Below are 19,272 nucleotides of genomic sequence, written 5' to 3'. Positions count from 1 at the left end.
ATTCTTAGGATTAGGACATAATGAAGGGACAACAATCTCTCTACTAATGTTGTTAGAATTCACAACCTTAGGTAAAAATTTAAATGAAGTCCGCAACACTGCCTTATCCTGATGAAATATCAGGAAAGGAGATTCACAAGAAAGAGCAGATAGCTCAGAAACTCTTCTAGCAGAAGAGATGGCTAAAAGGAACAACACTTTCCAAGAAAGTAATTTAATATCCAGAGAATGCATAGGTTCAAACGGAGGAGCCTGTAAAGCCCTCAGAACCAAATTAAGACTCCAAGGAGGAGAGATTGACTTAATTACAGGCTTGATACGAACCAAAGCCTGTACAAAACAATGAATATCAGGATGATTAGCAATCTTTCTGTGAAAAAGAACAGAAAGAGCAGAGATTTGACCTTTCAAAGAGCTTGCAGACAAACCCTTATCCAAACCATCCTGAAGAAACTGTAAAATTCTTGGAATTCTAAAAGAATGCCAAGAGAATTTATGAGAAGAACACCAAGAAATGTAAGTCTTCCAGACTCGATAATAAATCTTTCTAGACACAGACTTACAAGCCTGTATCATAGTATTAATCACTGAGTCAGAGAAACCTCTATGACTAAGAATCAAGCGTTCAATCTCCATACCTTCAAATTTAATGATTTGAGATCCTGATGGAAAAAAGGGCCTTGAGATAGAAGGTCTGGCCTTAACGGAAGTGTCCAAGGTTGGCAACTTACCATCCGAACGAGATCCGCATACCAAAACCTGTGAGGCCATGCTGGAGCCACCAGCAATACAAACGAACGTTCCATTAGAATTTTGGAAATCACTTTTGGAAGAAGAACTAGAGGTGGAAAGATATAAGCATGTTGATAATTCTAAGGAAGCGATAGCGCGTCCACTGCTTCTGCCTGAGGATCCCTGGATCTGGACAGATACCTGGGAAGTTTCTTGTTTAGATGAGAGGCCATCAGATCTATTTCTGGAAGTCCCCAGATTTGAACAATCTGAAGAAATACCTCTGGGTGAAGAGACCATTCGCCCGGATGTAACGTCTGGCGACTGAGATAATCCGCTTTTCAATTGTCTACACCTGGGATATGAACCGCAGAGATTAGACAGGAGCTGGATTCTGCCCATACAAGTATCCGAGATACTTCTTTCATAGCCTGAGGACTGTGAGTCCCCCCTTGATGATTGACATACGCCACGGTTGTGACATTGTCTGTCTGAAAACAAAATAAAGAGGGGAACCTAATCTATATTGTCACTAATATACATATATATAGTATGGATGCCAAATGATGATGCTTAGTATAACTTGCAGGGTCATGTATCCATTATAAAGATGTTACAGTCAATCATGTAGTTGTATACCTTAGCAGCACCCCGCAATCCTGGAGTATAATATGCAGACCAATTTAAGTAAAGTTAACCAGTAAGTATAGGTATAGCATTCCTGAGCAAGTATCGCTCCTTGACAACCCCAGTACCCGGTACTTTAGGTAACAGATGCAAAATATATATGGTATTCCAAAGACAGGTAAATAAAGAACACGAACAGTCTCCGAATATTCAGAGCCACTTTCACTCACCAGCTGCCGTCTTGCACCGGGAACCAACCCGTCCACTAAACGCGGAAAAGAGAATTGTCTCCGGCAGCCTGGGAGTCTTACACGTACGCTTTGCCGGGTCCCAGCCCGTCCACCATTTGCGGAGCGAACGCTGTCTGTGTTCCTGTCTTGGGCGTGTCTCACCGCTCCTCCCCGATTGGTCCTTGTGGGGGGTCGAGCCTCTGACGTAGTGCGGTAGGATCGAAGAAACAAAATCCGCAATCCAATGTGGAAAATCCTGTCGATCTGAGGTGAAAAGTACCGGGTATAGGGGAACTTGTATGTCCATATAGCTGGATGCTACACCATTAACCAGTTTGTTTCCTTTGTCTTTTTAATCTTTGGTCCGCTCCTCCAGCCGGCAAAAGCAGCCAGGTGCCTGGTAGTGGCCAAAGAGAAGTCCAAGCAAAAAAGAGAGAAATATTACCAGGCACCTTGTATAGTTAAAAGTAATAAACTTTATTAAGTCAAATTAAAACATATTGAGAGAGGGGATAAAGCATCCCTGAAATTGCACAGACTAACATGTTTCGGCACAAAACGCTGTAATCATAGTCCTTAAAAAACTTTAAAACAAACCGCCTTTTCTACCTAATACTTTCATTTCATTGGTGAATTGCTAATTGAAATTTAAAGGCATACAGGGAATGGAGCATTAGTAATTGACTAACTAACTAGAGTTACATGAATAAGCTGTATGTGCATAAATATATATAGTTACAAATACACCTGTCGGGTTAAACACATAATACACTCACCATGTTTATATACAGTTTAAACTCTTAGTGGGTGATCAATGCATATTTAAATACATAGAAAAACACAGAGTTTGCATAAGTCTGACTATACTGCCTCTGCATGAAAGACAACCATTACAGGAATTGATGTGCATCCCCCAAAATTTGTAAAAGGGTACCTATAAATCTAGACAGCTAGGAACGAGTTGTGCACACCAAAATAAACCACTTGAAAAAAGTGGTATTCCGTTGTCCTATTTAATTTGGAAAAAGGTATACATATCTCCCAAATATAAATGCAAATCATTCAACCTAAATGTCTGGAAAAAAGTACAGATATAGTGTGCAATAAAATAGATTATAATAGAATAAGGGGCACCTAATAAGGGGCTATAGCTGGTAACCACTAACCATATATCAACAGGCCAAGCATTAATTTGTATCCAATGTGTATAATAAATACGTATATATATATGGTGGTATGCAGAAAGAAATTTGATGTTTTTTATTTTTTGGTGCTCCCATTACAGAGTAGCTAAACAATTCAATAGTTCGTCTAATTACTAATGTACTTAGATAGGAGTAAAGGGACTTCTCTATCCTAACGTCCCTTGAATACCTAAATCTTGATATGTAAATATGGGAGTGTATATATAATATGCATTTTGAAAAACACACTACATACAAATAAATAATAATAAAGATGGATAGGAGCTAATTCCAATGATTAATAAAATCATATTCGGAATTAAGTCCCAGAGGTTTTTTGGTTTGTAATCTGAAAATCCAATACATTTCCTGTCTGGATAGGATCTTAAACAGGTTCCCCCCTCTCTTTTGAGGAAGGACCTTTTCCACAATCGTCCATTTCAACGACCGACAGTCTTGATCATGTCGCTGGACGAAATGAGACACCAAGGGTGTATTGCTTTTTCCCACCCTTATGGTTGACAGGTGTTCCCTGATCCTGGATCTGACATCCCTGGTGGTCAACCCTATGTATTGAAGTTCACATGTTGAGCACCAGAGTAAGTAGATACAATTAGTAGATCTGCAATTGAGACAAGAGGTAATTTCAAAATTGCCAAGTTTGCGCCAACCTATGCTAACTTGTTCATGGGTTGGTGGGAGCGGTCCAGCATCTATGCAGATGGGAACCCCTTCAAATCTGCAATCTTGCTATACCTACGCTACATAGACGACCTGCTGTTTGTCTGGCAGGGTGAGAAAGAACAAGCTGAATGCTTTGTGGACTATCTGAGAATAAATGATGTAAACCTACGGTTCACATTTGAGTTCAACAAGAACACAGTGCATTATCTTGATTTGGAATTGAAGGGATGGCCAACAGGTATGGTTACCTCTGAAGTCTACAGGAAACCTATATCAGGTAACAGTCTCCTACATGCTAAGAGCTGTCACCCGAAACAAATGCCCTATTCGGTAGCTAAGGGGCAGTTTGTGCGATTGAAACGCAATTGCACTCTACCCCTCAGCTACAAGAGGCATGCAGACGAATTGGAACAGCGGTTACTGCAAAGAGGGTATAATAAAAAGGTCATTAAAAAGGCTAGGTATGAGGTTAACTCCATCTCTAGAGAGAAACTTTTAAAAGATAAGCAACCCTTTAGAGAAGCCCAAGAGAATAGATTGACCTTTGTTACTGTCAGGTTCTGCCTGGTTCAACCCATTTTTCTCCTAGCTACACCCACTACTTCCTGATTTGTTCCTCCTTCTTTAAGAGTGCCGCTCACCTGTTACACCTTGCTCAGTATTGATGATCTTCGCTACAGAGAGGTTTTCCTGCCTGCTCAGCCTTTTCCTTCTCTACCTTATTATACGGAGTTCTGAGCCTTATCCTAAACAGCAACTTCTACCTTGGAATTTCATTCACAGCCTCTCTCTCTCTGCTTGTGGGGTAAAGTACCTATTGTATTTTTCTATTGCCTCTCGCTGCTTTCTTTTTACCGCAGCTCATACCCTCAGTGTTCATTCAGCCTGTCAGTGAGATTCTCCCGATTACGCTACACAGCGTGACGTCACTTCCGGGTCTGCTCCGGTCTCACTCTAACTACTCTGATTCACCTACGAAGGTAACCCTGCTTGCTCTCCTGCCTGTCTGCATTACCAAGGTACAAATTACTGCTTAACATCATATCTCATAACGTATGTACTGAGTCTTGTATTAAAGATAAGAAGTTTAATCATAAACTTTAAAGCCTTAACCGCAACTTCACTTGTCTGGTCCTGTTGCTCAAATGCTGCCTGTCTGAATCTTTATCTTGTTCTCATATCTCCTGTTATTATCTAAGCCTGATCTTAACAGTATATTATTTTCTTATTCACTTTCTGCTGAATAAGTTATCAATGCTTGTTATATTAAACTTACTCACATGACTGAAGGAAGCCTTTTCAGAAATAGAGGTTTTAGACAGTCCTGTGTAACATATATATTATTATTCATTCTGCAGTTGTGTTCCACCTAAACATATATTCACCAGTTCATGATATAATACTGAGCCTTAAATATGGAACCAGCAGACCTACATCAAATAGTATATAACCTCAATCAAAAGGTAGATCAACTGGCACAAGGCCTGCATGATTTACAAATTGAGAATGCTGCTCTGAGAAAAGTAATTACAGAGTCTATCTCTATAAAGGGGAATCAGACTGAAACTGTTTTTGAACCTCAAGTCTCTCTTCCAGACCTCTTCTGTGGTAACAGAAAGGCATATAGGCAATTTAAAAACGCCTGCCTTTTATTGTTTTCAATGAAACCTAGGACTTACCCCACTGAGAGAGTGAAAGTCCTCACTACAATCTCCTTTCTCAGAGGGGATCCTAGAAATTGGGCTGATAAATTCATAGAGAACCAGGATCCCATTCTCGGATCCCTTGTAGACTTTTTCACAAGTATGGATGAAATGTTTCAGGACACAGATATTCAGCTTACTGCTGAGATGAGTTTGAGGAGTTTAAAACAAGGAAAGAGACCTGTGGAGGACTATATCACAGACTTCAAACAGTTCGCCACGGATGCTCTCTGGACCCCTGTCGCCCTGCGTAATCAATTCCGGTTGGGACTTTCAGAGTCTTTGAAAGATGAATTCGCCAGAATTGAATTACCAACAACTTTGGAGGCTTTTATGAAAACAGCTATTCAGATAGACCGCCGTCTACGTGAAAGGAAGGCTGAAAAGTATGCAACAGACCCAAAACCTAAACCCTCATCTGGCTCTTCGGCCCCAAGCAGTGTTTCTACTACTAAACCCTCTGTGGAACCCATGGAGATTGGCTTTCTCAGAGGTCCCCTCTCTCAAGAGGAGAAACAACGGAGACGTTTAAGGAATCTATGCCTGTACTGCGCTAGCCCAAGTCACACTGTTCAGGACTGTCCCCTACTTTTGAAGAACCAAAAATGTAATTCCACTTACCTTTATACATGTCTACCTTCCCCAGAACATTCTCCTTACTGTACTTTATCTGTTTCCCTACAGTTGGAGCAAAGTCAACTGAGGATCAGTGATGCCATTGTCGACTCTGGCGCTTCAGGGAACTACATGGATCGGGACTATTGCATTAGGGAAAATATCCCTTTAATAAAGAAAACTACTCCCATACCAATCAGAGTCATAGATGGTTCACTCATGTTCTCTGGACCTATAACTCATGAGACTGTTCCACTCATGCTTAATATATCCGGACATTACGAATTACTCTCTTTCGATGTCCTTCCCTCTCCCCATTTTAGTTTGGTTCTCGGGATGAAGTGGCTACAACTTCATAACCCCACTATTGTTTGGCACCCTTTTCAAATAAAGTTTTGTTCCACTTATTGCAAAGAAACATGTTTTCCTAGCCCTGTTTTGTTACACACTATTACTGATACTGAGGGCTTACCCTCTCAATATTTGGAATTTAAAGATGTATTTAGTAAGACCGAGGCAGAGAACCTGCCACCTCATAGGGCATATGATTGCCCTATCGATCTCCTCCCTGGAGCCCGCATACCCATTGGACACCTCTACCCACTAAGTAATCCTGAACTGGAACATCTTAAAGTGTATCTTGACGACAACTTAAAGAAAGGCTTCATTAGGCCATCAACTTCTCCTGCAGGGGCTGGTTTTTTCTTTGTTCGTAACAAGGATTCCAGCCTCAGACCCATCATAGATTATCGTGAACTAAATAAATGCACGATTAAGAATCGTTATCCTTTGCCCCTAATACCAGAGATGATTGAGAGGCTATCTGATGCTACTATTTTTACCAAACTTGACTTAAGAGGCGCATACAATCTTGTCAGGATTAAAGAGGGTCATGAATGGCTGACGGCATTCAGGACCAGATATGGGTTATTCGAGTACCTTGTAATGCCTTTTGGTCTCTGCAATGCCCCAGCCACCTTCCAATACTTCATTAATGATGTATTCAGAGACCTCCTAGATGTATGCATTGTCATATATCTGGATGATATACTCATTTATTCCAGAACTCTGCAGGAACACATCAGGCATGTCCGCCAAGTCCTAGCGCGACTGAGAGCTTATAAATTGTACGCCAAATTGGAGAAATGCAAATTCCACACAACACAGGTATCCTTTCTAGGATATGATATTTCTCCCTCAGGAATCCAGATGCAGAAAGAGAAGGTTGAGGCTGTTTTGGATTGGCCAGAACCAAAGACTAAAAAAGACCTGCAACGGTTCCTTGGTTTTTCAAATTATTATAGAAAATTTATCAAGGGATTTTCCAAAATAGTAAAGCCACTCACCGTTTTAACAGGTTCTACAACACCTTTCTCATGGGGTTTAGATGCTGCACAAGCGTTCCGTTATTTGAAATCCAGATTTACCTCTGCACCAATCCTTCAATTTCCCAATCCTTCACATCAATATACTCTAGAAGTTGATTCTTCCGATTTCGCCATTGGAGCAGTCCTCTCACAACAAAAATCTCTATCTGATCCTCTCCATCCAATTTCCTATTTTTCTAAATTAATGTCCCCTGCTGAACAAAATTATGCCATAGGGGGGGGCGGAGCCTGTAGCTGAAGAAGCAAGTCGCATACTGTAGAGGCTCCTGACTTTATTTGACTTTTAATTACATTAAACTAATTTTCTAAAAAGATTCACGATGGGTCCCTAAAGATAAGTGCACCCTGTAGCGGGTTATTGCTGAGGACTTTAGTTGGGGACCTAAAGTTCATTAACTTGAAGCATTTGTCTGAGCTGAAGGCCGTGTCACCAACATGGAGTGTGCCATCTTTTCTGAGATACAAGCCCTGTTTGCGAAGCATGAGCTGCTGATACTCAAAAGATTTGATTCCCTAATCGAAGCTATAGAAGGGGAGCGCTCCCATGCAAAGCGGCCTGAGCCTGCTGTACAGGAGGAGGCAATCCCCAGAGTGCAGCTCATCACCATGCAGCTTAACATGGAGGATAGCCCCGATATCCCTACCTACCCTCAAGAAAAGCGATCGCAAGCTGAAGCTGTGAAGGATAATTTTGGCAGTGCTAGTGGTTCACCTGATGGGCTGCGTCATGTCTTAGGGGCACTTAAGAACAGTGCCTATGTGATCAGAGGAGCCCCCTCCTACAGCTGTGTGGTGGCGGGCGCAGATGCTGTTACTGGTGGAGGAGAGGGATGGAGTGTAGCCAGCTCCCGCGGACATGATAATGCCGATATGAGTAAGGAGATAGTGGTCCGCTGCCAATCTACTGACTTGAATCTCTTCTTGGACTGGGGCTGGGAGACGAGTCCCGTAGTCGCCCTAAACCCGGACATAGCCCCGCAATTCAGGCTTTTACTGCTGGAGGACACATGGCTCTCTGACACCCGTGAATCAGTTGGAGTCGGGTGATGCTTAATACAGGAACGGGGACGCAGCCTGCTTAAGACAAGTATAACTTTTAACCCCTAATGCTTACCCCGCATTGAGCCTGGAGCATTGTTACCTCCGGACAAACTATCTCAGCCACAGTGGAAGAATTTGCTCACATAAGTGAAAAATGGCCGAGTCAGGGTGGCTCACTATAATCTTACCTCTACTGTATCCCTGCTTGTTGTTAGTTTTGTATGGGTTTGTAGCGAGTGGGGTGGGGGTTGTACCTATGTGTGGGGAATCTGTATGTATGAAGCCATGCAGGCTGAACTTAGGCGGGTTCCCCATACATTTCAGGGCTGGAAATTCATGGTACACTGTCTATCTAAATCAATATGCTTCTGCTTAAACACTCTATAATAGTACGGAACTGTACAGGTCTGTGCAATCCAAACCTCTGATTCTATCATATATATATTGTGATAGGGGTAGGGAGTCGGAGATTGCTAGGACTCACGTAATGATTGTGCGCCATTTACTAACTTATACTATAAATCTATGGTTTAATGAAGATACTCTCTGACTCCTTGACCCTCTTCATTAACAAGCCTATGGGATGGAAATTAATACTCTCAATCTGCTGCTTGCAGACCGTTCAGGCCTAATATAACACTCTGACTCTAATGTACACTCCGCATTGAGCCTGGAATACTGACATTCCCAGGCAAATTATTACAGTTACAGTTGAGGATTCTACACTCATAAACAAAAAATGCCTGAAACGGGGTGGATATCTGCATCTATGACCTTTCTGTGTTTTTACTTTTTGTAGACCTAGAATGGGTTTATAGTGAGAGGGGTGTCAGCTCCTGCTTATGTTTGAGGAATCTGTATTTATGAAGCCATGTGTTCTGAATTCAGGCGGGCTCCCCATACATATCCTAGATAGAATTTAATGTTGTACTGTTCGTTTTAGTAAATATGCTTATGTTTACAGTCTTTTTTTAACAGTTCAGGATTGTACAACTCTATGAAACTTGAACCTTCTTCTGCTGATCCCTTGCTGGTTAGGGAATATGATTCACATTCATTGCATGCTAGCTTACTTCGGCCAGGGTGAATCTACAGACCCATTACTATTTTATTTTAGTATCTATATATATGTGCAAGCTTAAGGGAAAGGGGTGAGAGTTACAACATAAAATAATATCTCATGTTCAGGCTATGCCTTACTAGTAGAGGAAGGCAGTGAGTTACAACTTAAAATACTATTCAACCTTCAGGCTGCACTTGGTGTTAATATGTCTGCTAAGCAGTACCAATGGGCTGTTACAGTAATGTATTATTTATGAATATTGCTTTTCTTAACTTGTGAAACATGATAGTAGACTTAGCCTGATTTCCACAATGATGCCTATCATAATATGGGTAATGAATCTCATATGTTTTTTGCAGCCTGCCATTAATCCTAAGCCTTGGAGGGAACTCACTGCCTGAGGAAGTTATCTATTTTACATGCATTGGTTGCTTCTTGCATATTTATGTCAAAGTTTATATACATCCTTCCGAGTAGTTTTGCAGCAACCACCAATATGAATACCTATGTTAATATGGACTCCAATGGGTAAAAAAAAAAAAAAAAAAGATTTATGTTTGGTATTGCCTGTTGTTCATCATAACTATAACCGTCTTTGTCTATGGCGCAGGTCGGCAGTTATGGAGAACAATATTGTTAATCTGTTGCTCACCCCTCCGCCCCCCCCCCCCTTCTTGATAAAAGTGAAACAGCTACATTTTCAGAGGTTGATGGTTTTAAATTAACGCGATGGGTCTAGGATAGACCCTGATGACATATTCCCCACCATTTACCCCATTTTGTGGGGATACACTTCATCTTAATCTCAGCATATAAAAAGGGGATCTTGGGATATAAATGTACAAAGTTCATATTAAAGATTAAAAAAGAGGTTTGTCACCTGAGACCCAAAAGTGGTCTCCTTTATTGAAGTTAGCCCCCTATAGTGTAACTAGTTTTATTGAGGCCCAAAAGTGACCTCGTGTGACATCAGGGAGGTGTAATGATCATTAGGCATATTAGTTGCATACCTTATGTCTGTGCCTATTATCTGGAACATGCAGTGTATATTGGAAACATGTGGTACTAAGCTATATTTCTCATTATTACTATGTATTATTGCTTTGTTTTAAATGTATGCCTTGTAACAATCCTCAAATAAAAATAAAAATATAAAAAAAAATTATGCCATAGGGGATAACGAGTTATTGGCCATTCGACGTTCCCTTGAACACTGGAGACACCTTCTTGAAGGCACCACTCTACCAATTAATATCTACACAGACCATAAGAACCTCCAGTATTTGCAATCTAATAAAACCTTATCTGCCAGACAGGTTTGTTGGAGTCTGTACTTTGACCGTTTCAATTTTGTTATCATTTACAGACCTGCCAATAAAAACATCAAAGCTGACGCTTTATCCCGGATACCAGAACGACCGACTCACATCCCTGTCAGAAAAGACATTGTTTCCCCTCAATGCTTCATTGGGTTCACTTCGACGATCTTGACTGACCTCCGCAAATACTGCAAGGAACATTCTAACCCACCTGAACCAACTTTAACCAAAATGCATGGCATTTACTACTATGATAAGAAAATCTTCATACCACCTTCCTTGAGGAAACAAATTATACAGACCTGCCATGACATTCCCTTAGCTGGTCACCCAGGTCTTCAACGTACCTTGGATCTTGTTTCACGTACTTATTGGTGGCCACACATGAAATCCACCATTTCTGATCTTATTGCCAGCTGTAGGACTTGTGTCACTTGCAAACCAGAAAGAAGACCACCTTTTGGCTTGCTCATGCCTATACCAGTCCCTAAAAAGCCTTGGCACCATGTTTCCATGGATTTTATTGTAGATTTACCAAAATCAAACAACTATCCTTGTGGTCATTGATTTATTCACTAAAATGGCTCATTTCATCCCTTTCCATAAACTTCCCACTTCTTCTGAAACTGCCACCCTGTTCATTGACCACATTATTAAGTTGCATGGGATACCTTCTATCCTGACGACAGATAGGGGTACACAATTCACCTCAAAATTTTGGAGTAAATGATGTGCCTTGATTAATATGGAACATCGTTTTACTACAGCTTTTCATCCCCAAACTAATGGGCAGTCAGAGAGGTTAAACCAGTGGCTCGAACACTTTCTCAGATGTTATTGTTCCTATCAACAGAACGATTGGATGAATTACCTCTCTATGGCCGAATTCGCCTACAATAACTTAACCAATGCATCTACAAAAATGACACCCTTCTTCGCAAACTATGCCTACCACCCTACCCTGACCTTCTCCACCTTTGCTTCTTCGGATTCACCACCGCTGGATCAGCTCCACAATTCTCTGCAGGAGAATTTCAATGTCATCCAGGAGAACATTCGTTTGGCCCAAGAGAACCAGAAACATTATTATGACCTCAGGAGAAGGAAGCCACCTGAATACTCCCCAGGAGATTTAGTCTGGCTCTCTACTAAGAACTTGAGATTACAAGTTCCTTCCAAGAAGATGGCCAGTCTCTTCATTGGACCCTTCCCTGTCCAAAGTGTTATCAACACCAATGCTGTCAAGCTACGTCTACCTAGTACTCTTAAGATTCATCCTATGTTTCACGTATCTTTATTAAAACCTTATACACCTGCAAGAGATGCACAAATTCTTCTGCCACCTACAAGCCTTCCTCTTCCTGATGATGAGTATGAAGTTGAATCCATTTTGGACTCCAGGATCTCCAGGGGTGTTCTGCAGTACTTGGTCAGGTGGAAAAATTATTCAAGTGATGAGGATTCATGGGAGCCTCTCTCCAATCTCAACTCGCCTAGACTTCTCTCCTTGTTTCATCGTCGCCATCCTGATCGGCCTCGTCCATCCGCTGTGGAACAGCGTCCTTGAGGAGGGGGTTCTGTCAGGTTCTGCCTGGTTCAACCCATTTTTCTCCTAGCTACACCCACTACTTCCTGATTTGTTCCTCCTTCTTTAAGAGTGCCGCTCACCTGTTACACCTTGCTCAGTATTGATGATCTTCGCTACAGAGAGGTTTTCCTGCCTGCTCAGCCTTTTCCTTCTCTACCTTATTATACGGAGTTCTGAGCCTTATCCTAAACAGCAACTTCTACCTTGGAATTTCATTCACAGCCTCTCTCTCTCTGCTTGTGGGGTAAAGTACCTATTGTATTTTTCTATTGCCTCTCGCTGCTTTCTTTTTACCGCAGCTCATACCCTCAGTGTTCATTCAGCCTGTCAGTGAGATTCTCCCGATTACACTACACAGCGTGACGTCACTTCCGGGTCTGCTCCGGTCTCACTCTAACTACTCTGATTCACCTACGAAGGTAACCCTGCTTGCTCTCCTGCCTGTCTGCATTACCAAGGTACAAATTACTGCTTAACATCATATCTCATAACGTATGTACTGAGTCTTGTATTAAAGATAAGAAGTTTAATCATAAACTTTAAAGCCTTAACCGCAACTTCACTTGTCTGGTCCTGTTGCTCAAATGCTGCCTGTCTGAATCTTTATCTTGTTCTCATATCTCCTGTTATTATCTAAGCCTGATCTTAACAGTATATTATTTTCTTATTCACTTTCTGCTGAATAAGTTATCAATGCTTGTTATATTAAACTTACTCACATGACTGAAGGAAGCCTTTTCAGAAATAGAGGTTTTAGACAGTCCTGTGTAACATACATATTATTATTCATTCTGCAGTTGTGTTCCACCTAAACATATATTCACCAGTTCATGATAGTTACGGACTACTCAGCCCAATATGAGGAGATTTGTGAAATAGTGAGAAATCATTTCCACCTGCTGGTGGCGGATGATGCCCTGGCCGTGACGGCCAGAAAAGGCTGTAGGTTCTCCTATAGGAGAAACAAAACCATTGGCAATGTAGTTTCGCCATCTATGCTTAGGAAGCCTGACTCAACAGGGGGTCAATCCTCCTCTTGGCTTAGACATAGAGGTACCTACAGGTGTGGCTATTCACAGTGTAAAGCCTGTGAACATGTTCAAGTGGGTAATAGTTTTTCTTCGGTGGTGACCGGGGAAAATTTTGAAATTACCTCTTGTCTCAATTGCAGATCTACTAATTGTATCTACTTACTCTGGTGCTCAACATGTGAACTTCAATACATAGGGTTGACCACCAGGGATGTCAGATCCAGGATCAGGGAACACCTGTCAACCATAAGGGTGGGAAAAAGCAATACACCCTTGGTGTCTCATTTCGTCCAGCGACATGATCAAGACTGTCGGTCGTTGAAATGGACGATTGTGGAAAAGGTCCTTCCTCAAAAGAGAGGGGGGAACCTGTTTAAGATCCTATCCAGACAGGAAATGTATTGGATTTTCAGATTACAAACCAAAAAACCTCTGGGACTTAATTCCGAATATGATTTTATTAATCATTGGAATTAGCTCCTATCCATCTTTATTATTATTTATTTGTATGTAGTGTGTTTTTCAAAATGCATATTATATATACACTCCCATATTTACATATCAAGATTTAGGTATTCAAGGGACGTTAGGATAGAGAAGTCCCTTTACTCCTATCTAAGTACATTAGTAATTAGACGAACTATTGAATTGTTTAGCTACTCTGTAATGGGAGCACCAAAAAATAAAAAACATCAAATTTCTTTCTGCATACCACCATATATATATACGTATTTATTATACACATTGGATACAAATTAATGCTTGGCTTGTTGATATATGGTTAGTGGTTACCAGCTATAGCCCCTTATTAGGTGCCCCTTATTCTATTATAATCTATTTTATTGCACACTATATCTGTACTTTTTTCCAGACATTTAGGTTGAATGATTTGCATTTATATTTGGGAGATATGTATACCTTTTTCCAAATTAAATAGGACAACGGAATACCACTTTTTTCAAGTGGTTTATTTTGGTGTGCACAACTCGTTCCTAGCTGTCTAGATTTATAGGTACCCTTTTACAAATTTTGGGGGATGCACATCAATTCCTGTAATGGTTGTCTTTCATGCAGAGGCAGTATAGTCAGACTTATGCAAACTCTGTGTTTTTCTATGTATTTAAATATGCATTGATCACCCACTAAGAGTTTAAACTGTATATAAACATGGTGAGTGTATTATGTGTTTAACCCGACAGGTGTATTTGTAACTATATATATTTATGCACATACAGCTTATTCATGTAACTCTAGTTAGTTAGTCAATTACTAATGCTCCATTCCCTGTATGCCTTTAAATTTCAATTAGCAATTCACCAATGAAATGAAAGTATTAGGTAGAAAAGGCGGTTTGTTTTAAAGTTTTTTAAGGACTATGATTACGGCGTTTTGTGCCGAAACATGTTAGTCTGTGCAATTTCAGGGATGCTTTATCCCCTCTCTCAATATGTTTTAATTTGACTTAATAAAGTTTATTACTTTTAACTATACAAGGTGCCTGGTAATATTTCTCTCTTTTTTGCTTGGAATTGTCTGTCTGAAAACAAATAAACGATTCTCTCTTCAGAAGAGGCCAGAACTGAAGAGCTCTGAAAAAGTTCCAAAATGTTGATTGGTAATTTCGCCTCCTGAAATTCCCAAACCCCCTGCGCTGTCAGAGATCCCCATACAGCTCCCCAACCTGAAAGACTCGCATCTGTTGAGATTACAGTCCAGGTTGGACGAACAAAAGAGGCCCCTTGAATTAGACGATGGTGATTCAACCACCAAGTCAGAGAAGATCGAACATTGAGATTTAAGGATATTAATTGTGATATCTTTGTATAATCCCTGCACCACTGGTTCAGCATACAAAGCTGAAGAGGTCTCATGTGAAAGTGAGCAAAGGGGATCGTGTCCGATGCAGCAGTCATGAGACCTAGAATTTCCATGCACAAAGCTACCGAAGGGAATGATTGAGACTGAAGGTTTCGACAAGCTGAAACCAACTTCAGACGTCTCTTTTCTGTTAGAGACAGAGTCATGGACACTGAATCTATTTGAAAACCCAAAAAGGTTACCTTTGTCTGAGGAATCAATGAACTCTTTGGTAAATTGATCCTCCAACCATGTCTTTGAAGAAACAACACAAGTTGATTCTTATGAGATTCTGCAGAATGTAAAGACTGAGCAAGTACCAAGATATCGTCCAAATAAGGAAATACCGCAATACCCTGTTCCCTGATCACAGAGAGAAGGGCACCGAGAACCTTTGAAAAAATCCTTGGAGCTGTTGCTAGGCCAAACGGAAGAGCAACAAACTGGTAATGCTTGTCTAGAAAAGAGAATCTCAGGAACTGATAGTGATCTGGATGAATTGGAATATGATGATATGCATCCTGTAAGTCTATTGTAGACATATAATGCCCTTGCTGAACAAAAGGCAGAATAGTCCTTATAGTCACCATTTTGAATGTTGGTATCCTTACATAACGATTCAATATTTTTAGATCCAGAACTGGTCTGAAGGAATTCTCCTTCTTTGGTACAATGAATAGAATTGAATAAAACCCCAGACCCTGTTCCAGAACTGGAACTGGCACAATTACCCCAGCCAACTGTAGGTCTGAAACACATTTCAGAAATGCCTGAGCCTTCACTGAGTTTACTGGAATGCGAGAGAGAAAAAATCTTCTCACAGGTGGTCTTACCTTGAAACCTATTCTGTACCCTTGTGAAACAATGTTCTGAATCCAAAGACTGTGAATCGAATTGATCCAAATATCTTTGAAAAATCGTAACCTGCCCCCTACCAGCTGTGCTGGAATGAGGGCCGCACCTTCATGTGGACTTGGGAGCTGGTTTTGACTTTCTAAAAGGCTTGGATTTATTCCAGACTGGAGATGGTTTCCAAACGGAAACCGTTCCTTTAGGGGAAGGGTCAGGCTTCTGTTCCTTATTCTGACGAAAGGAACGAAAACGATTAGCAGCCCTGTATTTATCTTTAGATTTTTTGTCCTGAGGCAAAAAGGTTCCTTTCCCCCCAGTAACAGTTGAAATAATTGAATCCAACTGTGAACCAAATAATTTATTACCTTGGAAAGAAAGAGAAAGTAAAGTTGACTTAGAAGTCATATCTGCATTCCAAGATTTAAGCCATAAAGCTCTTCTAGCTAAAATAGCTAAAGACATATACCTGACATCAATTCTAATGATATCAAAAATGGCATCACAAATAAAGTTATTAGCATGTTGAAGAAGTTTAACAATGCTATAAGCATTATGGTCTGACACTTGTTGCGCTAAAGCCTCCAACCAAAAAGTGGAAGCTGCAGCAACATCAGCCAAAGAAATAGCAGGTCTAAGAAGATTACCTGAACATAAATAAGCTCTCCTTAGAAAGGATTCAAGCTTCCTATCTAAAGGATCCTTAAAGGAAGTACTATCCGCCGTAGGAATAGTAGTACGTTTAGCAAGAGTAGAGATAGCCCCATCAACTTTAGGGATTTTGTCCCAAAACTCTAATCTATCAGATGGCACAGGGTACAATTTCTTAAACCTTGGAGAAGGAGTAAATGAGGTACCCAGACTATTCCATTCCCTAGAAATTACTTCTGAAATAGCATCAGGAACTGGAAAAACTTCTGGAATAACTACATGAGGTTTAAAAACCGAATTTAAACGCTTAGTAGATTTAGTATCAAGAGGACTAGACTCCTCCATATCTAATGCAATCAATACTTCTTTAAGTAAAGAACGAATAAATTCCATTTTAAATAAATATGAAGATTTATCAGTGTCAATATCTGAGGCAGAATCTTCTGAACCAGATAGATCCTCATAAGAAACAGATAAGTCAGAATGATGGCGGTCACTTAAAAATTCATCTGAAATATGAGAAGTTTTAAAAGACCTTTTACGTTTGCTGGAAGGAGGAATAACAGACAGAGCCTTCCTAATAGAATTAGAAACAAATTCTTTCACATTAACATGAACATCCTGAACATTAGATGTTGAAGGAAAAACAACGGGTAAAGGATTATTACTAATGGAAACACTATCTGCATTAGAAAGTTTATCATGACAGCTAACACAAACTACAGCCGGAGGAACAGATACCAAAAGTTTACAACAAATGCACTTAACTTTGGTAGAACCAGCATCAGGCAACGTCTTTCCAGAAGTAGATTCTGATCCAGGGTCAGGTAGAGACATCTTGCAATATGTAATAGAAAAAACAACATATAAAGCAAAATTATCAAATTCCTTAAATGACAGTTTCAGGAATGGGAAAAAATGCCAAATGAACAAGCCTCTAGCAACCAGAAGCAATGAAAAAGTGAGACTGAAATAATGTGGAAAAAGGTGGAGACAAGAATGACGCCCACATTTTTTGGCGCCAAGTATGACGCCCAAATTTTTGGCGCCAAGTACAACGCCCATATTTTTTGGCGCCAAGAATGACGCCACATCCTCTGACGGCGAAAAAAACGACGCCCACATTTTCTGGCGCAAAAGAACGTCTGAAACACATAAACGTCAAAAATGACGCAACCACGAATAAACTTCCGGCGTCAATTAAGGCGCCGGAAATGACAAAATTTTGCGCCAAAAAAGTTTGCGCCAAGAATGACGCAATAAATTGAAGCATTTCAGCCCCCACGAGCCTAACAGCCCGCAGGGAAAAAAGTCAATTGAAAATAATTTTAAGGTAAGAAAAAATATTTATTCATATGCATTATCCCAAAAAATGATACTGACAGTCTGAATGAAGGAATACTGATTATCCTGAATCATGGCAAATATAAGTTTAAACACATATATTTAGAACTTTACATATAAAGTGCCCAACCATAGCTTAGAGTGTCATAAATAAAATAAGACTTACTTACCCTAAGACACTCATCTACATATAGTAGAAAGCCAAACCAGTACTGAAACGAGAATCAGTAGAGGTAATGGTATATAAGAGTATATCGTCGATCTGAAAAGGGAGGTAGGAGAAGAAATCTCTACGACCGATAACAGAGAACCTATGAAATAGATCCCCTAGAGGAAGACCATTGTATTCAAATAGGCAATACTCTCTTCACATCCCTCTGACATTCACTGCACTCTGAGAGGAAAACCGGGCTCCAGCCTGCTGCGAAGCGCATATCAACGTAGAATCTAGCACAAACTTACTTCACCACCTCCACGAGAGGCAAAGTTTGTAAAACTGAATTGTGGGTGTGGTGAGGGGTGTATTTATAGGCATTTTGAGGTTTGGGAAACTTTGCCTCTCCTGGTAGGAATGTATATCCCATACGTCACTAGCTCATGGACTCTTGTTAATTACATGAAAGAAAAGGCTTTTTGCTTTCCAATCGTTGTCCTGTTAAAATGTCGAGATTTGCTACGTCGACGTGTACATTCTCACAATTACGTAATCACACTCCACTTATTTTTGAAAGGAATGTGTGAAATGTGATTATGTATTGAACAGCATGCACAGATGCAGGTAGCAAATCTCAACGACCGTAACCGTTGATTGGCTGTAACTGCTGGTGGGGGAGTTCCTAACTCACATAATAAGAGCACAATGTATGAGTTCTTTATCAGTCACATATACACTCTGCACTGTAATTCCCTCATCAAAGTTCACTTGGGGTGGATGCCAGAGGATTGGTGGGATGCAGAGCCAATCCTAGATGGCGGAGGCAAAAAAGATAGTGAAGATGGAGGGAATTACAGTGCAGCGTATATACCGCATTGTCCCGAGTATAGGCTGCACTTTTTTCCCCTAATGCAAGTCTTTAAACTAGGGGTGCAGCCTACGATCGGGATGTTGCACAAAACACCATGAAAATACCGGTATACGCTAAGTACCTTGAATGGTCCGTGTTGGGGTTGGGCGAAAGCGCTGTTTTTGTTTAATGGAGGGGTTTGGCACACACTGGGCTTCCTGGAGACTCCCCTGGCTGCCGCCGACAACCGAAGCTCATGCAGGGATGATCTGCATGACCCCACACTAAAATCTGCACTCAGGAGCAGCAAGTTTAACCAGGAGAGCAAGAGAAAATAAAGCAAAGGAACGAGGAGCACATTC

The 19,272-nt window shown here is 40.7% G+C and overlaps 1 protein-coding gene across 1 annotated transcript in view; it reads right to left on the bottom strand.

Annotated features, from left to right (window-relative positions):
* The window catches only part of LOC128660360 (phosphatidylinositol-binding clathrin assembly protein), a 576,760-nt gene extending 571,127 nt beyond the window's left edge, over positions 1-5,633 (bottom strand). The window contains exon 1 of the mRNA XM_053714177.1: positions 5,560-5,633. Coding sequence (XP_053570152.1) covers positions 5,560-5,633 — 74 coding nt within the window. The remainder of the gene's footprint in view (positions 1-5,559) is intronic.
* Positions 5,634-19,272: the final 13,639 nt, after the last annotated feature.

This window comes from Bombina bombina, chromosome 1, assembly GCF_027579735.1.
Source record: "Bombina bombina isolate aBomBom1 chromosome 1, aBomBom1.pri, whole genome shotgun sequence".
Lineage (NCBI taxonomy): Eukaryota > Metazoa > Chordata > Amphibia > Anura > Bombinatoridae > Bombina > Bombina bombina.
Note: the sequence above shows the minus strand (reverse complement) of the source record. Positions and strands in the feature narration are given on the sequence as shown.